Source organism: Anguilla anguilla, chromosome 12 (genome assembly GCF_013347855.1).
Source record: "Anguilla anguilla isolate fAngAng1 chromosome 12, fAngAng1.pri, whole genome shotgun sequence".
Lineage (NCBI taxonomy): Eukaryota > Metazoa > Chordata > Actinopteri > Anguilliformes > Anguillidae > Anguilla > Anguilla anguilla.
This window is the reverse complement of record NC_049212.1, coordinates 31,685,059-31,712,743: the sequence shown is the minus strand read 5'-3', so window position 1 is coordinate 31,712,743 and position 27,685 is coordinate 31,685,059. Positions and strand designations below refer to the sequence as shown.

General features: G+C 47.5%; 1 protein-coding gene across 4 annotated transcripts in view; it reads left to right on the top strand.

Moving 5' to 3' along the window:
- npas1 (neuronal PAS domain protein 1) overlaps positions 1-27,685 on the top strand; it is a 57,364-nt gene that overhangs the window by 23,087 nt on the left and 6,592 nt on the right. For all 4 annotated transcript variants that reach the window (XM_035384118.1, XM_035384116.1, XM_035384119.1 and 1 more), the window contains 9 exons: positions 4,737-4,901; positions 6,384-6,622; positions 16,206-16,276; positions 18,176-18,265; positions 21,526-21,700; positions 22,152-22,264; positions 23,037-23,233; positions 24,906-25,012; positions 27,129-27,276. In XM_035384118.1, coding sequence (XP_035240009.1) covers positions 4,807-4,901; positions 6,384-6,622; positions 16,206-16,276; positions 18,176-18,265; positions 21,526-21,700; positions 22,152-22,264; positions 23,037-23,233; positions 24,906-25,012; positions 27,129-27,276 — 1,235 coding nt within the window. In that variant the 5' untranslated portion in view covers positions 4,737-4,806. The remainder of the gene's footprint in view (positions 1-4,736; positions 4,902-6,383; positions 6,623-16,205; positions 16,277-18,175; positions 18,266-21,525; positions 21,701-22,151; positions 22,265-23,036; positions 23,234-24,905; positions 25,013-27,128; positions 27,277-27,685) is intronic.

Sequence of the window (27,685 nt, the reverse complement as noted above, 5' to 3'; positions counted from 1 at the left end):
AGCGCGTTCCCGCGCTCGGGCCCTGGGGATTCGCCGCGTCTTGGTCCGGAGGATTCGGAGTCCTGAAGGTCAGGATGTGCCGCGGCGGAATTCTCAGAACCTGGCGGGCCTCGGCTTCCCCAAGGCTGACATTGACGGGACGGCTGCCACTGATTGATCCGCAACCGGAGTCCAAAAAAACGGACGATCTGACTTTCAAATGCTCTGTTCAAACTGGCTTTTTTTTTTTTTGCCGGATGAAAAGTGGTAAAAAAAAAAAAAATGCCCTGAGGGGCATATATTTGAACTTAACTTCAGTGGAGAGGCTGGGGTTTGCATTTTGGAACTAACCTAAAGTGCTTATCCTCATTTAACCGTGAGAGATTTGAGAGAGAGCGAGAGAGAGAGCGAGAGAGAGAGAGAGAGAGTGAGTGAGAGAAAACCAAACAAAGCTTCTCCTCCCCATTGAGTGGATTACGGTGTAGAGAGAGAGACAGAGAGAGAGACAGAGTCCATATTTAAACAGTTCTTAGTTCAAATATGTTCTAATTCGCGTTTATGTCTTTGAACTGTACGTGTCTGACACGCCATCAGATGCACAGTATAATCTTTCACTCTTCATAAAATAAAATAAAAAAATATGCCTCACGTTTTCCTTTTAGGTGTAACATAATTTATTTAATGTATGGAAAGTGTTAGCAATCTTTGTGATATTTTGTCTTTTTTCTGTAGACCTATTTTGTATAATTACAGAACACTAAAAGATATAAAAAACAATATTTTAAATAAAGGACATTTAATTGCAGTATTCATAAAATAAAAAAGAACAGAAGCGCTGAAGGACACCAGCCGAATGTAATTTTCACACACAAAACTCTGTGAATACAAGATACTTTTCTTTATCTTTTTCATCTCGGGTCACTAGCAGTGAGAATGTTCATTGTTTATTTATTTGTTGACCGAACCAAAAAACAGACCACCAAAGCCTGAGTGAAATGATAATCAAGCTTCCGCTTTATATTATCATCATTCATATTGTACAACTTTTCATAACTGCATTTAATCCATAAACGCTGAAGGCACTGCCAAGATCGTGCATTAAAAAAAATAAAATAAATCTTTCCTGTCATCAACAGCAAATCTCCTGGCAAAAGATGCTAAGGACCCAAGTTCCTAGCACAAGGAAATGGTTCTTTTGTTTTGGCTCTAAACGAGTAGATGGGGCGGTAGTACACTACAATGGTTACAGAACTGGACTTGGAGCTCCGAGGTTGCAGGTTTGATTCCAGGCGGGGCGCAGCCTTGACCAAGGTACTTAAGCAAAATGAATCCAAATCCAAAATATCCAGCGGTGTAAATGGATTGTATGTAAAAGCAGCTTTGAATAAGGGTGTTGGCTAAATAGCTAAAAGTAACATACACAGAGCTCCTATGCTGATTAGCTGCAAGAATCTCATGTAGAAACCCGCAGGGTAAAAAGATCACGCGATCCGTTAGAGAATGAAACGCACCTGCTGCCTACAAGTATTTCTAATGGCTGTCTCCCAGCATGCATTAGACTTGTTGCCGTAGAGGCGAGTTTCGCACGGTAGAACACCAGAGCCATGAACTGACTGATAATATAAACACCACCTATGGGCCAGGAAGAGTCTAATCTTGTAACACAAGTGGAAGCATTACTGTGAAAGCCGGGTGTGAGAACCCTCCACGCTAAAATCTTAAAAGCTCAGAGCGAAGCAGAAAAGCTTTTTGATCACATAATTGGTAGCTTTTACAGTAAAGTAACTACTTTACCAGCATTCATGGTTTGTAAAAAATTTTTGGGAAATAATACCTACTCGCTGCGTTTCTGAGCCTGACGCATTTTAGTTATTCTCAACCTCTGCTTTACAGTCTGTTCTTTTGGGCTTCCGATGAATACCAAGGCCTTAACATTTAAAATTTAAGAGGTGGGCGGGCAACGCATGGACCACTGTGTGTTTGTGGTTGGTGGATAATATTCCGTCCTGTTATCCTGAATTAATAGGTCATGTCCTATAATACACCAACAAAAGATATTTACTGAACACTTCCCAAAAGTAGAAATACTGTGAGTGTGCTCTTAAAGTAGCAAAGACGTAAGAATAATTCAGAAGTGAATGATGATCGGAAAAGCAGAACTTGAGAATCGACCGAAACTTACGGCGATGCGACCGCGGCGCTCTGATGGCTTACTCTGCTCCGCCGACACCTCGGCAATTAGCGAGCCGCGGACCCGGCCCGGTCTCCTCGGAGACCCACCGGAGGGCGGAGGGACCCATCGGGCCGGCGGTAATCGGCGGTAAAAGCCTCCCTCTCCGCGGCAGATGCGGCGCGGCGTTCCCGCGCGTTCGTTCGTTCGCTTTCCCCCCCGCGCGCCGAGCCGAGCCGGGGGTCTGCGGGGAGGGGCGGAGCGGAGCGCTAACGAACCCCTGACAGCTGGAGGCTCTAATTAACAATTCCCCCGCCGAACGCAAACAGTAATTGAGCCAAACCGAGGCCGCGCGTATGCAAATGATGGCCAGCGCGGCACCCCCCCTTTCGCGGGGGTGGCGGTTCTGGACGGGCGCAGAGTGCCCCCCCCCTGGGGTGGCTGTTCTGGATGGACGCAGAGTGTCCCCTCGCCCCCCCCCCCCCCCCCCCGCCCGGTTCCTCGTCCTGGAGGGGTCAGAGGCACCCAGTGAACGGGGGTAATGTCCTTTAACATTCCTTAAACATTTGCGTGATGCAGTGGCTGTGCCACAATGCTACTGAAAACTTGTGGGGACGTTTTTGTCAGGGAGGATTATGGTGTCGAAGTGAAGGAGAGAAAAATGACTGCATCCTCTCTGTGCCACTGTCCTTCACTTCTTATTACGAAACATGAGGTAAGAGGGATGGAACGCACACGTGCATGTTTTTGTGTACTTGACGCTTAATGATTGAATCCTCTCGCACGCTGGCTAATCTGAAATGCAGCTTAGTCTAATGGTTGACAGAGTGTGCTTTATGTGTGTGCATGGATGCTAACTTTTTTCAAAGTGTGTGCGATGCAGGAATGTTTGTGAGACCGAAAAAACCAAGGTTATAAAGTTAATTGGACGATTACCGTGAAAGACAGCGCCATTATTTCCTGTAGTATATCGAATGCGATAGCGACTGCAGACTGATCGAGGGAAAGATTAGATAAGAAGACACAGATTAGATACAAAGATACACATATGGGGACAGGATTGGCAGGTCAAAGCCTTCCACAGGGCAGTGAGTGTGTGTGTGTGTGCGCGTGTGTGTGTGCGTGTGTGTGTGTGTGTGTGTGTGCATGTGTGTGTGCGTGTGTGCGCGTGTGTGTGTGTGTGTGTGTTAATGTGAGTGGCTGTGTTTTCAGACTCTCTCTGTTAAATTAAAATCATAAAATGGCTGAAATGTTTACAAAATGCAAAATTGTCATCCAGCTTTGTAGTAGAGATGATGAGATACTAGTAATTCAGTATGGGAGGGAGTTAGATGGTGCTTGATATATAAATTAATCCACTAAATACATACATTTATCAATAAAAATCAACATGCATATGTATCAAGGTATTTGTATACCTTCATCAACTGAACACATTGCAATGTGTACTGAAAGGATAGATATTAATGATACAAATACAATAATGATACAATATAGTAATGTACTTTCAAGTAATGAAATAAGTAATGTTATATATGAGTGTCTTTCTATATGTAATGGTGTCGTCTTTTATGTTGTGTGGTAGCATATCCACAAAATGAGATGCAACAACTTTCGATGGCAATAAAACATGAATGCAGTAGAATCTTGTGTGTGTGAGTGGGTTTGTAAATGCATGCTTGTGAGGCCATGTGTATTTGTGTGTATCATTCTTTTCCCATCCCCATGGTTTATTAGGACATGTGTATTTGTGTGTATCGTTCTTTTCCTGTCCCCATGGTGTATTAGCACGTGTATTTGTGTGTATCGTTCTTTTCCCATCCCCATGGTTTATTGGGACGTGTATTTGTGTGTATCATTCTTTTCCTGTCCCCATGGTTTATTAGGACATGCAGAAGGGCTTGTATTTGCTCTGTGAGCTGTCAAACCAGGATGATCAGATAGCAAGCGTGTGTGCTCTGTGTACAGCACGTGTATATGTGTGTGTATATATGGGAAAGAGAACGTGCGCATGTGTGCTGCCTGTCTGTCTGCGTCTGTGTTTATGTATATGTACGTATGTGCGTGTTTGTTTTTGTGTATGTGCATGTATGTGTTTGTAATGTGTGTGTGTTCGTTTTTGTGTGTGTGCGTTTGTCTGTGTGCGTGTGTTTGTGTATATTTATGCAAGTGTGCGTGTGTGTGTTTGTTTGTAGTGTGTGTTTTTGTAGTGTGTGTGTGTGTTTGTAGTGTGTGTGTGTGCATTTGTAGTGTGTGTATAGTGTACACAGGGTGCTGATTCTGCTGACCCAGGCCCAGAAAGAGGGCAGTGGCTGCCCGGAGCGGGACACTGGGGCGCTGGGGGCCACTCCGGCCCTTTAAATGTCACCAGAACAGAGGAGGCGGGGTGGGGCGGGGCATGGGCGAAACGAGCCAGCTGGTGCTGGCAGGCCCTCCAGGAACTGGACGAGCTGGGGCATGGGGGGCTACATGTGGGGGCATGACTCCTCCTCCCCCCCCCCCCACAAAAACCTACAGGTGATGCAAGTTTGAGGTAGAGTTGGACTGATCCATCTGACTCTGCCCCTCTCTTCTGCCCCCTGTGCAGGAGGTCTTGGTTTGACACAGCCCCGGCCAATCACAGCCTGCGTTAGGGGCGGCGGCTAGCGAGAGCTGGGATGGCGGCCATGCCGTTCGTCAGCGAGGGGAAGTGTGTCAGCGTGGAGTGGGACTTCCTGCAGGGACTGCTGGCCAAACCGCCGACCCTGCCCTGGTGAGAGGCGGAAACACACGTATACACACGCACACACCCTGCATTCACACACACACACACACACATACACACGCCCTGCATTCATATACACATACAAAACACACATACACACGCCCTGCATTCACACACACACACACACACACACACACACACACACACACACATACACACGCCCTGCGTTCATATGCACATACAAAACACACATACACACACCCTGCATTCATACACACACACATACGCACGCCCTGCATTCATATACACATACACACATACACACGCCCTGCATTCACACACACACACACACACACACACACACATACACACGCCCTGCATTCATATACACATACACACATACACACGCCCTGCATTCATGTACACATACACACATACACACGCCCTGCATTCATATACACATACAAAACACACATACACACATGTACACACACACACGCCCTGTATTCATAACACATACAAAACACATATACAGTATGCACATATAATATATACATATATTATAGCTCATGCACACACCACACACTTACATACATACACACGTGCGTACACTTAGGACCTGTGTTGATTGAGCACACACACGTGTGTAGGAGCTGTGTTGACACAGCACACACACACACACACACACAGGAACTGTGTTGTTGATACAGCACACACACACACCCACAAACACGCAGGAACTGTGTTGATACAGTACATGTACACACGCAGGAGCTGTGTTGGCACAGCACACACACACGCACACACACACACACACACACACGCACACACACACACACACGCACACACACACACACACACACACACACACACACACACACACACACGCACGCACTCGCGCTGGAGCCGTCCCGCTCCCTCATCCTCCTCAGGCCTCTGGCTCCAGAGCCGCTGTCACAGACGGGGGGAAACGCTGCTCCTTTGTTCTAAAAGAGACGTAAATTGTAGAGTCGCCGCGACAACATAATTCCAGCACTCAGCCCCCGTGGAAGGGCTCGATTGCCAATCAGAGTGACGAGCTACCTGGGCCCGCTGCTCCCTGACACGCTCATCGATTCCCTCGAACGGCGGCGGAGACAGAGGCTCCGCCCGGCGGAGATCGCGCGGATGGGATCGCTCCGGTGGCCCCACGCGCTGAAAACAGCAGTCCGGCTGAACACACCCAGCGGCCATGTTGAATTGGTTATTTCAAAGACGTACCTTGTAAAACTCAGTCGTCAGGACTTGAGCAGCTTTAACAAAGAAATTTTGCGCAATTTACCAATATGGAAACTTCTTCACTTCCTCCCATTACTGTATCATCATAATTTATTGTTTTATATTATTATGGCTGTGATTTTAAATATTATGATTATGGTCATTGATATTACTGATTGATTTTGCTTTTAATCCAAGCAGGCTTTTGTTTTGTGAGGCCTTCTTTCTCTCTCTCTCTCTCTCATAATTCTGCCACTCCTCTTCCTCCTCCAGCCTGCAGAACCTGAGGAAGGAGAAGTCTCGGAATGCGGCTCGGTCGCGACGCGGGAAGGAGAACTTTGAGTTCTTTGAGCTGGCCAAGATGCTGCCCCTGCCGGGCGCCATCACCAGCCAGCTGGACAAGGCCTCCGTCATCCGCCTCACCATCAGCTACCTGCACATGCGCCACTTCGCCAGCCAGGGAGACCCGCCATGGGGACCCCTGCTGGAGGGAGGACCCAACTGCAACAAGGGTAGGCTGTCTTGTGCGTGTCTCCACATTTACGGTCTTATTTTGATTCAGAAAAAGGTGAAGAAATGTTCTGTGTACTTTCATTACTTTCTGTGTAGTAATGCCTTCTCCATTATAAATTGGTATTAATAATGTTATTTTTGAACTTGAACGAACTGGGTTGAGTTTAAGCCTGCTCATATTTGCAGCAGGCTTCTTTTATTGTGTCGTGGCATACAGAACGCTATGACAGAGGACGATATCCTCCCTCAGTGCAGGAGTAATTATGTATCACGGTACAGCCTCCGAACCCACCTGTCCCTGTAGGTGTATAAGTGTGCAAGGGGAGTACAGAATGTGGCTAAAACACACACGGTGTGACTGGGCTACGGATTCTAACCACAGCCAATGCAGTCGCTGCACCCATCGATCACATCACTGTTTTCCCCCTTTCTTTTCTATCTCTTAAAAAAAAAAATTCTGCTGTTTCCTGTCTGCAAACACCTTTTTTTTTGGTCTCTTTTTTTTTGTTACTGGCGCATAGAAGGGACCTCTATAGTCAGAAGTCATTGCCCCTTGGCGGAGGCGGGGGGCGGTTTGGCAGTGAGCTGGGCTTTCTGTGGGACGCGGGCCAGCCAAAGCATCGCCTCTAATGAGCCGAGCGCGGGGCAGGCTTCGACAGCACCACGCATTTCTCATCCCTCGTTTATTCGCCGTTTAACGATATCGAGCGTCCGGTCGCAGCTGTGCGCTTGGCCCACGGCGGCCGCGTCCGTCTTCCGCCATTTTGTAGCGGCGCAGGCCGGCCAGCGCCTCGGTTGGCCGCCGCTCCTTTTATCACAGCGAAGTCCTCAGCCTGGCGGCGGCGTGGCCCAGTTGTAGCAGGCAGGCCGCAGCCATCCTGGTTGCCTGTAGGAGGCGCTGTTGTGCACGGATCAGCAGATCGCCCCTCCAACCCTGAAACACTCGCACCATGCAGAATCGCCCCAAGTCAACACAGGCACGGGCAGGGATTCAGGACTCAGTTCTGGGTTTGGACTCGGTCACTGCACCCGTAACTGACAGATGTGCTGAATCTTTTGGTGGCTGGACATGCCCCTCATCAAAACATCCCCTGACAGGAAATTTTACCCCCCTTACAGGCTCAGACTGTGTACACAAGTGGTGAACGGTAATTTGTGTACACACAAGACTGTGTACACAAGTGGTGAACGGTAATTTGTGTACACACAAGACTGTGTACACAAGTGGTGAACGGTAATTTTTGTTAAAAAACTGTCCTGATTTCGAGTCCTGTGAAAACTTGACTGACTAAGAGAGATGTTCAGTATCATGCGTGATGATTCACCCCTTTAATAGGCTTGTTGTTTCAATCACCGATCAGCCTATGATTCATTCACCAGCAGCGACTAAAAATACCTGCGTGGAGCTCACCTTGGCTTGTTTCTGAATGACACTGGAAGCTGAGGAGAGCGTATGTAAAGAGTGAAAATTATCGGCATGATTTGTAATTATGAAAATTAACTACATAATGAGCGGACCATAATCACTAGGATTGTGCAATTGCTATTATTATTATGGAAGGGAAACAATTCGGATGTGATTAGACTATGCACGTGTGAGCCTGTGATCCTGCTAGAAGTGTGCAGGTGTGTGTGTGTGTGTGTGTGTGTGTGTGTGTGTGTGTGTGTGTGTGTGTGTGTGTGTGTGTGTGTGTGTGTGTGTGTGTGTGTGTGTGTGTGTGTGTGTGTGTGTGTGTGCGCGCGCGTGCATGTTGTCTCCCCCATTTTAACTGAATGTACTGTGGATAAGAGCTTTTGCTTAATGGCTTAATGTAACAAATTACTGTGAACTAAATTGATTTGTTGATTTGTGATTATGTGTGTTGTGTGTGAGAATTGGGAACATGTATGGATGTTTATATGCGTGCATGCATGTGTGTATCTGTATCTTTGTATATATATATATATATATATATGTGTGTGTGTGTGCACGTGTGCGTTCGTGTGTGTGTGAGTGAATGTGTCCATGTGTACGTCTGTGTGAGCACATGCTTGTTACTGAGCGAGTAGAACTCGTGTGATTACCTTCCCTGTGTGCGCGAGTACAGTTGCGAGTGAGCACAGCTGTACGTACAGCATTGGTCTGTTGTTAAACAACGGCTTCCTGCAGTTGGTGAGGTGAGTGGAAGCGCGTTTGAAGACGGAGGCTACGGTGAAAGGCGGACGAGCTGCCTTGCGTGTGAGGACGCGTCACAGGAAAAGGGCTCTGTGGCGTTCGCCCACTCCAGCGGTGCTAGCTCGCCGCTACGCCGCGTTGTTGAAGTGATGCACTGCCCTGTAATTCGATAGATAACGCGTTTGTGCGTAGCTTGTTCCCTCGGCCCGTGTTACATTACATTACATTACATTACATTACAGGCATTTAGCAGACTTTTACATTGTATCCATTTATACAGCTGGATATATACTAAAGCAATTTCGGTTAAGTACCTTGCTCAAGGGTACAACGGCAGTGTCCTACCCGGGAATCGAACCTGCGACCTTTCGGTTACAAGCCCAGTTCCTTACCCACTGTGCTACACTCCGTCCTGTGTTGAGAGGAGCGAAGGCTGCGGGCTCGGTTTGTTACGCGCCCGTCCCGTTCCCCCGCGCTGCGTACGGATGGCTGCCCGACCGTTCGGATGCGAAACGCTTCTCCATCAGGACTGTGGGGACAGCGTACGACTGGTCGCAAAGAATCTTTGTCCGCGATTCAAGGATTTGTCTGGTTTTTCAAGTTTAAATGTTTTTTTTAATCCATATTGTAACAATTGGGAAGTAAAAAATATATTTTTAAATAGTATATGATTATTAAATACATAAACTGTGTTTTTTTTTGGCATTGGCAGTGCAATCTGAAGGGCAAACTGTTGACAGTTGACTGGACAGTGATGCTCAGCCACGCTGTCGCTCTAATAACTCTGACGTAAGCCGTCATACTCGTGTGTATGACTGCATTAACACGTCAGTGAAGCCATACAGAGTCATGGAGCCAAGACGGAACCAATTAATAGCACGATTTCTCAGCTGATGATAAAAAAAAAATCAATCTGCTGAAAAGCACGATCAGCTGACACCCTTAATTGTACAAGCACCCTGAAAATGCAGCCATAGATTGTATGGGATGTCAATTTGCATTTAAATCAGTATTTCAGTCTCATTAGAGACCATTTTTCACGCGAGCGTTTTCTGTCTTTCTCGATGGCGGGAATCGATTGCGTCGCCGTCGCCGCTTGCCGCTGCCTCGGCTTTGCGCGGGATCTCTCGAACCGGATTTCCCCAGCGCGACGCAAAGTCTTAATCTTCAGTGCGCTGTGCAACAATCCCGCTCACGCCCCTTGTATCTGTTCTCAAGAAGCTAATCATCTGCATCGATGTCGGGAGAGGAAATTTTGTACTGAACGCATTAGCGGTTCAATGGGGTTCGATTCCACTGGTGGAATTTCCGTGTTGCTGCAACCCTTGGGGAATGTGGGAGCCTTGTTGTGGAATTGCAACCCCCCCCCCCCTCCCTCCCCCCTTCTCCCCACTACTACCCCCTCATTTCTCTCTGCTGGGGGGTGGAGGTCCAGTGTGAAGGATGGAAGGGGGTAGGGAGGTGGCTAGGTTGGAGTGGCGGGGGGTTTGGGAGGGGGGTTAGTGTGGCTTTTGTCTGCTTTGCACGTTTGAAAGCCAGTCTTGAAAAATGAATAGACAGAGGAAAATCAATTGCATGACCTTCACATGGTGAGAGATAGAGAGAGAGAGAGAGGGAGAGGGAAAGAGAGAGAGAGAGAGGGAGAGAGCAAGACATGCAGGGAGGGGGGGCGGGAGGAAAGGAGACCAAGGGAGGGGAGAGGACACACAGGGGGGTAGGTATGGGGTTGGGGGGGGGGGGGGGTGGAGTAGAATGGTACAGAGACACTTCATAGCATTTTTATTGTGTGTGTGTGTGTGGCTGTGTGTGTGTGTGTGTGTGTGTGTGTGTGGCAGGGGGCCGGGAGGGGATGTCTGCACTTGCAGTAGAGGCTGGTATCCCCAACAGAAGATCACTCTTGTAATACGACAACGGCAAACATATTTAAACGCACAAATGTATCGCGGCGCATTGATTTACAGACTAATCCATAATTGGAGCAGTATGCATTTTTTGTGGTCAGTACTGCCACTGTTCGCGTCGGCTGTAACTGTGACAGCACACGCCCCTTCTGCCCACTGAGGATACGGCTACCAGCTCAAACATTAAATAAACATGGCAAGTCATCTGTTATCCTGGAGAATTAGCTGCGAATGCGGTCCAGTGTAGGATTGCCACAGGAAGTGGAAAGTAACAACTTAGAAACCTGATCGATTCTGTGCCATTCTGATTTTTCTGTCGCCGCGTGTACAGGCCAAAATACCGGATCCAGGATAAAATACAAAGATGTATAACTGTCCCAGGCATTGCCCCTGCTGGACATTTCCTAATGGAAGTTCCTGTTGAGGATCTTCTTCAGGGCACAGTGATCGTTTCCATGGATTCCCTGTGTCTACACCACTACTCTTCTCTGGTTAAAGTTGTGAGTGGTGTTCAGTGCTATGGGGGGGGGGGGGGCATTAACACTAAATACCACCAACTCCCATCCCAAACTCCAGAACTGCTGACTCACACAGTTTCATCCAGGCGTTGGCCTGCTTAGTTAAAAACCTGTTGAATCCAAATAACTGTGTCCGTTTAGTTTAGTTTAGTTTTTGTGTGCAGTTTTCTGGGAGTGGAGAGAGTGCGGCAGGTTCTTTACTGCGGACCGGGCGTGCTGTTTGGGCTGTTTGTGCTGTTTGGGCTGTCGGGTTGCCAGGTTTGAATGGGACCCGCTGACGCTCTGGAACGGCTGGGGCCGCGTTGTGTGACTCTCATTCAGCCGCACCCGTTCGGTCCGAACGTCGAGTCTGTCTTTTCCTCTCCCTCTCCGCTACCCCCTCTCTCTCAGTGTAACCGCCTTCTCTCCGTATGTCCGTCCCCCTTTCTTTTACTTCCTCCCGCCGTTTCCCTCTTTCTGTCCATCACCCTCTCCGCCGCTGCCTCCTCTCCTCTCCTCTCCTCTCCTCTTGTCTCTCTCCTTCACGTTCTCCGGCGTCTGCCTCGCTAATTCCCCGCGTTTAAATCAGTGAGAGCTTTTAAGGGACGTTAATTGCACTCAAATTATGTTCGACCGCAGAAGGGAGAGAGGGAGAGAAGGAGAGAGGGAGAGAGGCAGGGAGGTATGGCAGGATGAAAGGATAATTGCAGAGAGAGGACACAGCGATTAGGGTCGCTCTCTTCCCGTCTCTCCATTTCAACCCCAGCCACTCTTACGGGTGGGGTGGGGGGGGGGATGGGGTGGAGGGGGTGTAGGGGGGTGGAGGCGGGTGGAGGGGGGTGGGGGTGGAGGTAGCTGTTGAATCTCTCCCCCTGTAAATGAGTGGCGAGGTAATCAAGCTATTATTCGCACAAGAAAAACGAATTGACAAAACTTATGGAGAAAGGCTCGCCATGCGAGCCTGATACGTCTGGTCTCCATAGTTACCTCCTAACTTGGTTAAAAGGTCGGCCAGTTGGATGGCGGGGTGGGTGGGGGGTGTGGGGGTGTTTGGATGGGAGGGGGCGGGAGACGGAGGGAGGGAGGGAGGGAGGGAGGGAGGGGTGGGAGGACTGAGACTTAATTATATATAGAACTGAATCATAAAAAAATCACGCAAGTAATTTCCTTTTTTTTTTAACACGCTCAAAATGTCAAGGAAACCCCAAATTTGACCCCAGAGCCGCAATGTAATTAACTTAAAGGACGGCGTTTGAGCAGCTTCTAAAATGATATCGCCAGCAGGGCTGAAACAGTAAGTAGCTAATGGACAGGAATTGGGGTTGATATTGAGCTCGCGGCGGCCACCACCTCCGCTATCCCATGAGTCCTTTCCTGTGGAGCCCTGGCCAACGGTACGACACACACACCGTGGCTCTTGTTCATATTCCCTCTCCCGTTTCCCATAAGCCCCTGGGCCAGGCGCCGTTTGAGCGCGTGCAGCGTTTACACCCTGACCACGGTGTTTGCTGGCTCGTTCATCAGCCAGTGTTGCCGTGGCAACTTCCTGCACCTGGGGCGTCGCCGTTCCCCGCGCTGGTTCTGACGGGACGGCCCAGACTGACTGACCTCCGAGGGGGGGGTCTCAGAGATTCGGGTGGGGGTAGGGTGGTTTGGCCCCCCCCATCCAGCCGTCAGGCCAGCCCACACGTGGCTCTGCTAGGGGGATGGGGCAGCGCCGCTGACCCCCCCCCCCCCCCGCCCCCCCAGTCCCTGTCAGGGTCCCAGAGCAGCCCCCCCCCGGGCTCTCAGCCCCCTGAATGGACGGGCTCATTAATATTCCGCCACTGTCGGCCGGGGGGACCCCAGCGCACAATGGCAGCGGGGTTTTATCGCACAGCTGTCCGCCGTGTTTGTGTTGCAGCCGGGGCCCCCGCGGGCCGGGCCGGGGCCCCCACATTTACACGCGTACCCCGAAAAGGATGCATAGAGCGCACCCCCCTCCCCCCTGCCGAACGCAGCTCTGCCCTGCATTAAACAGCAGAGTCTGCAGGCTTTCAGGAGAATCCTGTCATTTCAGTCAGCAGTCAGTTTAGGTCATGAAAACAAGGTGTGTGGACTCTCTTGCCAAACAGTGCCTTAAATGAGTCACTTCTGTGCTGAAATACCAAGACCAGCAGACATTGTGGCTCTCCTGGATTTGCTGCAGAAAGCGTGCAAAACTATTTTAAAATAATTTTATTTTTTTAACAAAAGTGGCAGCAGTGGTCACCTGATCTTGTCCAGGCTGTGTAATACTCAGTACACTCATAAAGTGCTGTTTGCTCTGTACAATTATGAAAGTCTCACTTTCCCTGCATTTTATTATTATCACATTTGAATGGATGGGAATGGTGTGTACTGTATGCTAACAGAAAGGCTAACCCTGTCATAATTCTGTAATTGAAAATAGATGTGAATGTTGTATATTGTATGCTAACAGAAAGGCTAACCGTGCCTTAATTCTGTAATTGAAAATGGATGGGAATAGTACTGTATGCTAACAAAGGCTAACACTGCTGTAATTCTGTTATTGAAAATGTATGTGAATGTTATATATTGTATGCTGAGAGAACGCCTATCCCTACCTTAATTCTGTAATTGAAAATGAATGGGAATGGTGTATACTGTATGCTAGCAGAAAGGCTAACCCTGCCATAATTCTGTGATGGAAAGTAAAGGTGGAAGAGGCTTTTCTGTATCTGAACCAGGGTTTGTTTCAGTTCCATTTCAATTCAGTCAACTCTGGAAATTAATTGAAATTCAATCCATGAATTGAAAAATTTGCATAGTGTTCTATGGGGATTTTTCAATTAATTAATTGAATTTCAGTTCATTTCCTGAATCGACTGAATTGAAATGGAATTGACCCCGAACCGTGATCTGCACACTGTGGCAGTGCTCAATATTGAGCTGTCTGACATCCAGAAAATGATCCCTACGTTGGCACAGGAAATGTTCTTTCTCAAAAAAACACTCTGTGTAAAATTACGAATCAAAAAGAAGTTTTTTTTGTGGTCTGATTGTATGCTTGTGCTCAGACATCCCAGACTGGCTGCAGTACGAGTTGGAAAAAGGGGAAAATAATTGGGATTCAGGAGTATGTCTCTACTGTTTTGACTGACATGCAGCCCTCTCTGTCTCTCTCTCTGTCTCTCTCTGTCTCTCTCTCTTTCTCTCTCTCTCTCTCTCTCTCTCTTTCTCGCTGTCTGTCTGCCTTTCTCACTCACTCTCTCTCTTTCTCTCTCCCCCTTTCTGTTGAGTGGGTGAGCTGTGCTGCTGTGTGGATGTTGCTCCAGCCGCAGTAATTTCGTTTAACAAAATACAAAATGACTTTAAATGTAAACATCCTGTTCCTGATCTCCTATGCTTTTGATGTATCAGCCATAGCTGCATTGTGTGTGTGTGTGTGTGTGTGTGTGTGTGTGTGTGTGTGTGTGTGTGTGCGTGTGTGCGTGTGTGTGTGTGTGTGTGTGTGTGTTTTTTTGGCTGGACCGCAACAGCGGGGCCAACCCTACAAACGCAAATGTCTGTGACTGAGTGACTGAGTGAGTGATGAAGTTACACCATTGGTCGACCGAGTTATGAAGTTACACCATCGGTCGGCCGGACAGGTCCAGCCATATACTAGGTTTTGACCTGGTCTTGTTTTCAGTTTGATAATAAATGATATAACTTTATCCAGTATTTTCTAAAGAATGGCTGCTTATTTTTTGTTATAATCATTTTGAATGAAGGTAGAATAATGCTGCTTTCATATAATTATGAAACCATTGTGAAAACTGTAGAATTTGAAATAAATTAGCTGTTAAAAGAACTATTTATATATATACTTCTCAATTTCAGTCATAATTTTAGTATTCAGTGAAGATTTATCATGTCTGAATTAAGTTTTTGTTGTACTCTAGTTGGATTTACATAGTGGTCATTATTAGGCTGAATCTGACCAGATGTCTTCTTTTTCCTGGACATTTTTCCTTGTTGGGACCTAAAATATCCATTACTATTTATTTCTAAAAAAATGTCCAGGTTAGGTTTTAGGTTTTGTTTATTCCCTGAACAAATATAAACAAATAGCTGAGTATTATGTTCATAATTTCACTTCTTAATAATTGGTCTGAATATTATTGGTACCCTAGATAAAGATGTGCAAAGGACACATGAAATAAGCTGATTATGAAATAATTAATTTCAGTATGTTTTATGTTATGACAAATTTGGAAGTTACATTTTTAAATACTAATACTCAGAGAAAAATGTTTTTTAACAAGTTATATTTTTTTCCTGAAAAGATGTCAGAATTATTGCCACCCAGTAACTCAAATGGATCTTTTTACAGTGATCCCAAAAAAAGATCCCAAACAACCCTAAAATCAACTAAGAAATTGTTAAACGACCACAAAATAACTGCTTTTGCAATGACCATCTCAATCTTCAGACTTGAAACGAAACTGAAATGTGTGATTTGAATTGAACAGGGTAGCCCATAAGTGCAGCCTGAAGGATCTTTTAAGATCCTGTTTGAAGGAGTAGTCAAAGATCTTCCCTGATATATTCACCAATCTCATAAAACAATATAGCAGATGACTCTGTAGCGTTCTCCTTGCGAACGGGTGCACTTAAAACAAGGGTACTGCTAATTAGGGCATCATTTTTGGGACATAAAACTGTTACTTAAAAAACTTTTTCTCTGAGTATTGTGTTAGTTTAAAATAATTTTCCCATTTGCAAGCTTACAATATAGAGTAGCTCATTACTTGTGCTGTTTAATTTATACAGCCCTTTGCCACCTTTATCAAGGGTGCCAAAAACTTTGGAATGCACATTATGTTCTTAATAATGTGAAGTCATACATCGCTGTGCTGAGCCAGTCATGTTAGTAAATGTAACATTCTGATTGGCCGTGCCAGAAAGCAGCTCCAGATCCGTCTCCTGTCTGTTCCGGTGCTGGCCGTGTGTGTCTGTAACGTGCGACTGTCTCTCCGTGTTTTTGTTTTGGTTTTTTTCACAGCGTTGCGGCGGACCTCCCAGTCTCTGGCCTCTGACATGTTCGAGCAGCACCTGGGCGCACACCTGCTGCAGGTATGTCTGTGTGGATGGACTCCTCCCCTAATGCACTGACCCTGGATCAGTGTCTGCTCATATTACCATAGCGGTGGAGGGTTCCTTAAGCTGATCTGAGACGAGATTGGCTGTACAGGTAGTACCGTTTCCCCAATCTCATTAAGCTCCTAGAGTACGTGTTGCTTAATCTGGTTTTGAGCTATAGTTCTTCGTCCTGGAAACAATGGTGTTACTTTCAGTTGTGTTACAAGCAGCAGTGCAACTAGAAATATTCATTTAGTTGGGCCTGTGCAGAACTAGCCTAGCCAGAACTGCCTAGGTTGGCATTCTCAGTTGGATAGTATCAGGTGTCTATACCAGTGGTTACAAGCATTGAGCTTGTTTGCTGTTTTTTGTTAGCAGGTAGCTTTTAGCAGTGTGGTGATTTTGCTGCGCTGTGGCACATGGTGTCATTATATTTGGTACCCAGCAGATCTGGTCTCCATCGCCTAGTGGGGACCAGGGGTGTAGCACAAAATTCTGGGCCCTATACATAAGCAGTATCTGTGGGCCCCCTTCCTCTCTTGATCCATATCTCTCACGCATCATTCCAGGCTTTTCGAAGGCCCTCCCCCACATTCGGGCCCTGGGTATTCAGTCCCACTTTTCCGCCCACTATGACGCCCCTGAGTGGGGACCCCTAACTCGCGCTTGCTACGGGACATTGGTGTCAGCAGTGGGACACACCTACATGGGTCACGAATGAGTAGACATGCTTGTACAAAGTAGTGAACACTACAATGATCCTGCCCATTTGACAGGGGACTGAGCTTGGTTGCAGAAAAGGTGATGCAGGAACGGTGATGTCAATATTACTTGTTCCATAATTGCATATCTTTATTTGAATATGTCTGATCTACCTTTTTTATAATGTTGAAACAAAATTATGTAACTGTTCTCCCTGTCAAGAGAACAATTACCATTTTAAAAACGTGTTTGAAATACGGTCCTCGTCTCTAATAATGATCAATAGCACTTAAGCGTTCCGCTCTATCGATCCCTGGCCAATAGAAACCGCCGGCAGCTCCGGTGACGGGCGAACGTGGCCACGTCGGGCGCGATCGACGGCGCGCCGCGAGACAAGCGCGGAGAGCGATGAGAGCGGCGCGAGGAGCGCCGTAATGAGAGGCTACGTTAAGACGAAAGAGCGGCGGCGGTCGGAACGTGCCGCCAGAGCGGTCCTCCGACGGAAATCAAATTAACGCTTCAGAAAACCGTGTGATTCTTCCTTTCCTGCGTCCTCTGCCAGTAATAACTAGATAATTGCACTTTATTTCCTCGCGATTCAGGCGGCTAGCTGCTCCCACATCCCCGGCCACTCGCATTTGCATATTGAATGTGTCGGTTGCATAAATTACCACCACTTTGAGTACCACCGCAAAAATAGCAATCATTCTGCAACAAAGTGGCCACCTCCCCCCCAACCACCCCCCCCCCCCCCTCGCCAGCCCTCACTTGTGGCTGCTTGTTATTACGATTAATGTTATTCTTTGAAGGAGTCCTCTAATGGGGTCGCTGTATACTTTTCAGTTTTCATTATAATCACATAAAATAATGACTGCATCTTTCTGTTTTTATTTCCATGACGATAGACATACTATAAACCAGCTGCAAGGAAATGTGAGGCTTCTCTGTTGCTGGAGAGTCCTCAAGGTCCATGTAGATATATTTATCTTCTAAAGTGTGGAAAAGTTATTTGTTTGAGCACTTTCTTTAATGGGGTGAAAAACTAGATAAAGTAAAAATCCATTAATGTAGAGGGGGGAGGGACGGTTTAATTGCTTTTTTTATTGCAGTGGCTCATTGTAATTTGTTCATTAGGATCTTCATTACATTAATTTTTCCCCTAATAATTGCATCTATGTCTTCCCCCTCCAGTCGCTGGATGGGTTTGTGTTTGTGGTTAGTCACGAGGGACGTTTTCTCTACATCTCTGAGACGGTCTCCATCTACCTAGGCCTTTCACAGGTGAGGCAGCACACTCACATTCACGTACACACTCACACACACACATACAAACACACTCACACACAAGCTCACACACAAACACATACACATATGCACACACACACACAAGCACACATGCTGAAACACACACGCACACACACACACACACGCACGGCCATTCTCACAAACATCTCTATCCAGGGAATGTGTGTGTGTACAGTATGTGTGAGTATGTGAATGTGTGTATGTATGTGTTTCTGGGCATTTTGTGTGTGTGTGTGTGTGTGTGTGTGTCTGTGTGTGTGAGTGTGAGTGTGTGTGTGTATGTATGTGTGTGCGCGCGCGTGTGTGTGAATGTGTGTCTGTGTATGTGAGAGTGTGTGTATGTGTGTGTGCGTGCGCGTGTGTGTGAGTGTGTGCCTGTGTATGTGTGTGGAAATGAGTGTGTGTGTGTATGTCTCTCTCTAGTAGTCTCTCCGGTTCTGCGCTGGTTCTCCAGGTGCTCACCCCTGTTGATTGCCTGTGGCCTCTTGTACTGTGAATGTTAAGTCCTGCCATTTCGCCCAGATGCATAAATAATAACTGTAATTACTCGCACAGCAATCAAAGTGTCGCCCTGGCGTGCAGGGTCTGTGTAGGGAGCAAATCGATAGGCATCTTAAAAGCCACATTGATTGGAGGAAGAAAAAAAAAACACACAGGGGGGAAGGGAGGACAGAAGCAAGCGATGGAGGGAGAGAGAGAGAGAGAGAGATAGGGAAAGATAGAGATGTTTAGAAAAAGAAAAGAATGAAGACTTTAGAACTGCGGGCGAAACTGGGAAGATAAAAAGGGGAAGATTTATTCTGACGCGTTCCTGTCTCCTCGCCACACATTTGAGCGGTGTGGGTGTACGCACATCATCGTCTTCCTGTCAGATGAGTTATTGACCGCCGCGGATCGCTAGCACTGATGCGATGCAGCAGACGCAAAAACTCGCCCGCCTTTCAAGTTGTTCTTTTTTTCTTTTTTTGCTTATATTTTTGCCCAGCCTTTCTTGAGTCTTAGAACGTAATTTTTGATGAAAAATAATTAGGTGCAATCATGTCAAATTGAAGTGAGCAGAGAGTGAGATAGCGAGCGCTAAGTTTGGCTTTGTACTTGGGTGTTTTCAATTTTTTACATTTTTTTTTTGCAAAGGTGGAAATCTCCACAGAGAAATTATCAAGAATGAGGTGGGAAAACGTGGTGTAAAGCTGACACACGTTTAAGGGAGAGAACTGTGTTCCCTTGTAACAGCTCTCTGAGTTTCTAGTTTTTTCACTGATTATTTCATTTTTAATTAAGCTGGATGCGACACGGGGAAGGAGAGCAATTTTCAATGTGGATTACCCACAGATTGATTTTAAATTTTAGAAAAAAATATTCTGTTCACTAAAATAAATGAAGACGGCCAAACAATTCTTAGCTCACGGTTCTATTGACGTTATCCCCTTTGGCAGCCATTTTCATTTGCTGTGTGTGACCTTTTCAGACCGTTAGGTAACGTCAGAAACGTTGGAGGCGAGCAGGAAAAAAAGCTTGCGTTTGTTTGCTCGCTAAAGTTAGCTGCTGACGCTCGCCTCGCTGAGCGCTGCAGCTGATACCGCGGGATGGCTCGCTCTCCCTCGTCCAATCCCTGGGCCTGACCCCTGCCCGCCTGCAAATCCCTGGGCCCTTCCAGGCAGTGGGGTTCCTTAGCCAGATTAACCCGGGTCAGGCACCTCGCCCAAGGGCCCGGCAGCAGGCGACCTCTCCTCCGATAACCGGGACTAGAACCAGTGACCCTCGGGGTGCTGATCCTTTGGCCCTTTTCGCCGCTCTGCGAGACCGAAGGGCCTGTGGCTTAGGGCCCCCCCGTCCCTCCCCCTCTCCCCCGGCCCCTCGCGGCCGCCGAATTGATCCGGGCCTGGTTAGTATGCGGCCCCTCTCCGCCCCCCCCCACCCCCACCCTCCTCGCCCACCACCCTCTCTGCTCTCCCATCAGTCAATGCTGGGCAGAGCGTGCGCTGTGGACGGCTGCCTGGACACCTCATACATATTAAAAGCCCTGTTATTATTTATACTGTGTCTCTCCCCGTCTCTCTCTCTCCCTCCTCTCCACTCCCTCTGAGGAACGTGAGACAGGCGGGCAGTGTCTGTGAACTGGGGTCTCTCCGCTCGTCAGGAGGTGCGTCTGGGCTGGGGCCCCATCCTGACCCCCCCCCCCCCCCCCCCATGCCCCTTCCTGGGGCCCCCACCTTCCACATGGGCTGGATAAATAATCCCACTGCTTCACCTCCAGCTAAGGGAGCACACAGAGCCGGAGGCCCCTGATTGGCTGATTGGCAGCGAGAGTCCTCCAGTGTCGGCCTCCTGCTGCTTCCAGAGATGCCTCTCAATTAGCTAACGACTTATTACTGGGCTTGATTTAAAACACGCATTTTTGCCCTCTCCTCTACCCTGCTTCATCCAGCCCCACCCCTCCTCGCTGATTGCTAATTACAAGCCTGGCACCATTCGTGGAATCTTTTCTACATTTTTTATCATTTGATTTTTTTTTTGTTACATATAGCAAACACAAAGCACTATTAAGCCCTACAAAGTGTCCTGAGAGATTGTAGAAAATCCCTCTGAAGCTTCAGCTCAGCCCATAAATGCCATGACTATTTGGTTATTATATCCTACTGTGCAATTTTGGAAGCATGAAAGACAGCCCGGACAGGATATAAATATAGGTATGTGTGTATATCTGCTCATATGAGTTATTTGTGCTTATTCTAACCACACAATATGGACACAGCGTATGCCCTATGCTTAGAATATTACTTCAGGAGTCTTGTTATGCCACACATTTGAATTTGAATTTGAATTTGAAATTGAATGTGATTACACAGCCTTGTTTGCTGGGGTACATGGTGCACATTTTGTTGCCATTCTGACTGACATGGTCTCTCATGTCTTTGACTCCAATTGGCTGTTGCGGTGGCATGTCTCTCTTGTCTTTGATTCCCATTGGCTGATGGGGTGGTGTGTCTCTCTTTTCTTTGACTCCCATTGGCTGTTGGGGTGGTGTGTCTCTCTTGTCTTCGAACTGCCATTGGCTGATGGGGTGGTGTGTCTCTCTTGTCTTCGACTGCCATTGGCTGATGGGGTGGTGTGAGTCTTGTTTTTGACTCCCATTGGCTGATGGGGTAGTGCGTCTCTCTTGTCGTTGACTCCCATTGGCTGATGGGGAGGTGTGTCTCTTGTCGTTGATTCCCATTGGTGTGTTACTCTGGCAGGTGGAGCTGACGGGCAGCAGCGTGTTTGACTACATCCACCCAGCGGACCACGTGGAGATGGCCGAGCGGCTCGGGATCAGGCCACACCTCCGGGCCGAAGCCGGCTGCCATCAGGCCAATGAGAGCGCCTCCAGCTCCGCGTCTACCTCTTCATTGGCTGAGACCCCAGAACCAGGTGACTAGAAATGGGGAACGCTGGGAAATTCAAGAACGTCCGGAGGAATTTTTGAGAAACACAATTTGGCTAGCCTCAATCAATGATGTTGGATAACTAAATTATATCTCAGCATAGCCTGGAGCCAGAGAGCTTAAGGAAAATTCCACTTGTCTATCCGTATGTCCGTCAGTGTGTCCTTCTGCGTCTAGGGCTCTGCGTGGTTGCCCTTGGCCCACTCTTCTGTCATTATGTGACTATTTATTTACTGTCTGTCTATCTGTCTGACACTGACCGTATGTATTTTGCCTGTTATCCGGTTGTTGTGTTTGGTTGTGTGTTTTTGCGTGTGTGTTTGTGCATGTGTGTATGCCTGCTGTGTGTGTGCGTGCGTGCGTGCGTATGTGTGCGTGCGTGCGTGCGTGTGTGTGTGTCTGTGTTTGTGTTTCACTGACTGATTGTCCACCTTCAGCCCCTTCCAGCCCTCTGTCCCCTGAGGATGAGTCCCCTGACAGAGGATTCTTCATCCGCATGAAGTCCACCCTGACCAAGCGAGGCCTGCACGTTAAGTCCTCTGGGTACAAGGTGAGACGCACTGAGCACTTCCACCACTCAACACACACTTACACACACTTGACACACACTACTTAACACACATTCAACATTCACCACTGAACACGCACACAACACACACAACATTCACTACTGAAAACAGCCAGCACACACTCAACACTCACCACTGAGCACACGCTCAGTACTCAGTTGACACACTCAACACACACCAAGAGTACATACACTCAACAACCACTGAACCTGCCACTGAACACACACCGAACACACTACACTGAACAAACTCAGCACAAACTGAACACACACACTACTGAACACACTCAAACTTCACTCAACACACATTGAGAACACACAACACAACACTTACCACACTGATGAACACAATGCACACACACACTCGCACTTGCCATATCAGCATTCAGAGAGCCTATCCAAAGCCTGTTGAAGGAATCTGCTACACCACTAGCTGCCAATGTAGTTAAATCCATCATTAATTCAAACCATTAGTCATGAATGCCAGTTTTATACTCCTGTTCATTTGCTATGAATGGAAGCCACAGCAGCACCAATAAACAAAGCAGGGTTATTTTTCTGTAAGTTTTCCCTGAGGTTGGAGTCTTGGGTAACCTAATCTAAGAGTGCCAGGAGCAGGGACGGGTGGTCCTTACACCTGATACTGGCACCTCAGCCACCATGTATAGAGTAAATACCTGAAGCTCTGGGCGGTAGGCTAGGCCCTGTCTCTGACTCCACTTTTGTAAATCCAGCGCTGTCTGCTTCCTGTCAGGTGATCCATGTGACTGGGAGGATCCGCTGTAGACCAGCCCTCATGCCTGGCCCCGCCCGCTCGCTCCAGCGGCCCCTGGGATTGGTGGCTCTGGCGCACACGCTCCCGCCCTCCACCCTCAACGAGGTGCGGATGGAGAGCCAAATGTTTGTGTTTCGCGTGAACATGGACCTGCAGGTCACCTACTGCGAGAACAGGTAGAGGACTGAACACATGCTGTGTGCATCAACACTGCACATCTGCTCTGTAAAGTAGCACTGCACTGTGTGGTGTGGCTGGGTGTGTGTGTGCCTTACGCTGGGCTTGTGTGTCTCACACTGCGTGTGTGTGTGTGTGTGTGTGTGTGTGCGTGTGCTTCTCATGCTGGGCATGTGTGTGTGTCTCACGCTGTGCATGTGTGATTCTCATGCTGGGTGTGTGTGTGCCTTACGCTGGGCTTGTGTGTCTCACACTGCATGTGTGTGTGTGTGTGTGTGTCTCACGCTGTGCCTGTGTGTTTTTTATTCTGGGCATGTATGTGTGTGTGATTCTCATGCTGGGCGTGTGTGTGTGTGATTCTCATGCTGGGTGTGTATCTCCTTTTCGCTGGGCTTGTGTGTCTCACACTGCATGTGTGTGTGTGTGTGTCTCACGCTGTGCCTGTGTGTTTTTTATTCTGGGCATGTATGTGTGTGTGATTCTCATGCTGGGCGTGTGTGTGTGTGATTCTCATGCTGGGCATGTGTGTGTGTGATTCTCATGCTGGGCATATGTGTGTGTGTGTCTGACGCTTGGTGTGTGTGTGTGTGTGTGTGTGTGATTCTCATGCTGTGTGTGTGTGATTCTCATGCTGGGCGCGTGTGTGTGTGTGTGTGTCTCATGCTGTGCGTGTATGTGTGTGATTCTCATGTTGTGTGTGTGTGATTCTCATGCTGGGCGTGTGTGTGTGTGTGTGTGTGTGTGTGTCTCATGCTGTGTGTGTGTGTGTGAGTGATTCTCATGCTTTGTGTGTGTGTGTGTGTGAGTGATTCTCATGCTGTGTGTGTGTGATTCGCATGCTGGGCGTGTGTGTGTGTGTGTGTCTCATGCTGGGCGTGTGTGTGTGTCTGTGTCTCACGCTGTGTGTGTGTGTGTGTCTGACGCTGTGCGTGTGTGTGTGTGTGTGTCTCACGCTGTGTGTGTGTGTGTGTATGTGTGTGATTCGCATGCTGGGCGTGTGTGTGTGTGTGTCTCATGCTGTGTGTGTGTGTGTGTCTGTGTCTCATGCTGTGTGTGTGTGTGTGTGTCTCACGCTGTGTGTGTGTGATTCTCATGCTGGGCGTGTGTGTGTGTGTGTGTCTCATGCTGTGTGTGTGTGTGTGTGTCTGTGTCTCATGCTGTGTGTGTGTGTGTGTGTCTCACGCTGTGTGTGTGTGTCTCACGCTGTGCATGTGTGATTCTCATGCTGGGTGTGTGTCTCCCTTTCGCTGGGCTTGTATGTCTCACACTGCATGTGTGTGTGTGTGTGTCTCACGCTGTGCCTGTGTGTTTTTTATTCTGGGCATGTATGTGTGTGTGATTCTCATGCTGGGCGTGTGTGTGTGTGTGTGTGTGTGTGTCTGTGTCTCACGCTGTGTGTGTGTGTGCGCCTCACGCTGTGTGTGTGTGTGTGTGTGTGTGTGTGTGTGTGTGTCTCATGCTGTGCGTGTGTGTGTGTGTGTGATTCTCATGCTGGGCGTGTGTGTGTGTGTGTGTGTCTCACGCTGTGTGTGTGTGTGTGTGTGTGTGTGTGTGTGTGTGTGTGTGTGTGTGTGTGTCTGACGCTGTGCGTGTGTGATTCTCATGCTGTGTGTGTGTGTGTGTGTGTGTGTGTCTCACGCTGTGTGTGTGTGTGCCTCACGCTGCCTGTAGGATCTCGGAGTACATGGACCTGAGTCCTGCTGAGGTGGTGGGCCACACCTGTTACCACTTCATCCACGTGGAGGATGTGGAGAACGTCCGGCAGAGCCATGAAGACCGTGAGCGTCTTCCTCCACTCCGTCTGCGTCTGCATGTCTGTCTGTCCTTCTGTCTGTCTGCACACCACGCTCTACATCGCTCATTTGACACATAAGTCACATGTGTCATTTCTTTCCCTATTATGGGTTGATGTCGCTCTGGTCTTTGTTTTTTGCAAAGATGAGTCTGCCTGCACATGAAGCTTTCACCTCAGACACAGTGACTCTGCATGACACTCACACCTCAGACAGCTCTTCTGGTAGACTGCAGACTGGGAAGACGAGGTGTCTCCAAGCAGTTATTCCCTCCAGAGAACCCATGTAGTAGTGTTCATACAGGAAGCCAGAACTTCCTCAGACTCCGGTGGCATAGGAAATGCTTCCATCTGACAATGCAAGCTGCTTTGGAGTCGCTTCAAGTGTGTTTTATTCCTTTAGACAAACTCGTAAATGCCCCAATACCAGCCATGTGAAGCCAGCAGGTCATCAGAAACTTCTAGAAATATGTAAAATATCCTTCATCGCACGCAAACCTTTCTGAGTCAATAAAAAATGAACACTAGAACTGAAAGACCAATTAAAAAAAAAAAATCCAAGTGTACTTTTTAATGGATCTATTTGCTTTGTGCATATGTATACTTTGATACATTTTGTATAGTACTTTTTTAACTGTGCTACACAAGATTTCTGTATCATTGAAATAACTGCTGGAGCATTGCTGTGAATCCTCATCGTGTTGAGGTTGGATTTAACTGTACATAATCTAGCCCTTCAACATCTTTTTTTATCATCTCCATCAGTTCAGTTTCGCCCACATATCACATAGCTTAACTGTCCATCCAGAATTACCATAACAACCCCCCTGCTACCATATACACACTCCCACACAATCAATGCCAGCGACCATTTATGCTTACCCACCCCCCAAAAGCACATTCACTCACACACACACACACACACACACAAACACACACAAACACACACATACCTCTCATCGTGAGGACACGTGTACTGCAAGTGAGTTGTGGGGACACACTGTTCCAGACATGTCACAGAGCTGAAAAAAATCATGCTTACCCACACCCCAAAAGCACTTTCTCTCTCTCTCTCTCAAACACACACACACACACACACACACACTCACATTCACACACGCACACGCACACATACATACACACACACATTATTTATACACTTATACTCACGCACACACACACACACACACCATTAATGCTACAGATTTGCTTGTGCTGTTGACCTCCTCACCTACCATCCTGATCATTCATGTCATCTCACCAAACGCGAATCTCAGGCTGTTACGCTGTTTGATGAAGCAATTATGGATTCTTCTGTGTCTGTTTAAATGTTACTTTGACTGCTCATTTACATAAGTACTTGGATAACAGCATCAGGTGAAGGTAGTTAATGATGAAATATTCATTATCTGCCATAGAACGTCAGGCAATTAATTTGACTTATTTAAATATATTCCAAATAATAGTTGAGCGTCTTTTTTTCTGATATAAATTACAATATATTTTTTAAAAAGGTACTCGGACCTTCTGTTATCTAAATGAAATGGTATTTTTGCATGTGTGTATTTTTTGCAGCACTACATTATATTTGTGCTTTTAATTTTATGTGTCATATGCGAATTGACTGCGCTGTATTAAGTTTTGTTTTTAGTTGGGATTCCGTCCTCTCAGTTTTCACTGTGAAAATCTCACCTCCCTCTCCACCCATCATTCTGTCCATCATTAAATCTCTGCATGTCTATTTCTCTCTCTCTCTCTCTCTCTCTCTCTCTCTCTCTCTCTCTCAATGATTCAAGGTTTCAGAAAGACTTTAGTAGCATGATGTTATTAGCAGGTGTTATCCTGCGTTGGCATAGAATTTTAGAACAAACCACAAACGCACCCCAATCCCACCTGTATAAACAAGTCCAGTATCACTGATTTGACCACCCCTGTATGCTTTATTGGCAAACACATTGCATTGTATTTCTCTCTCTCTCTTTCAAATTCTAACATGTTGAATTTGCATGACAGGAGAGCTTGTGTCGATAAGGTGTTAAAATACACAGTGACATTAACAGCAACCCCCCCCCCCCCACCTCCCCCTACCCCCACCTCCCCAGTTCTGCGGAAGGGTCAGGTGGTCACAGGGTACTACCGCTGGCTGCAGAGGCGTGGGGGCTTCCTGTGGGTGCAGTCCTGCGCCACCGTCTCCATCAACCACAAGGCGCCCCACGAGCGCAACGTCATCTGGGTCAACTACGTGCTCAGGTGAGCCCCCCCCCCCCCCCAGAATCGCTCGGTCAGGATTTAAGATCAGTTTACCACCGCGTTCAGCTCTTCGGCTCTGCGCGCGGTGTGCAGTTGCGATGCCTCTTACGTTCAGCTGAATTGTTTCTCTATTTAACCACAAGATGCAGTCACACCATCTCAATATGATACACACACTCTCTCTCTATTAGACACACACACACACACATACTTATACTCATGTGCGTGCAGAAAAAGAAAGACAGACAAAAACAAGAGGAGCACGCTGCATTACAATGCTAATTGGGCCGGCGATGTATAATTATACCAAATGGATGTCGAAATTTTCTGGCTGAATGGTGTTTTAGTTAATTAGCGCTGTAATTACAAGAGCTAATTAACTTCTTCAGCCTCCTCCTGGAGCCGAGCT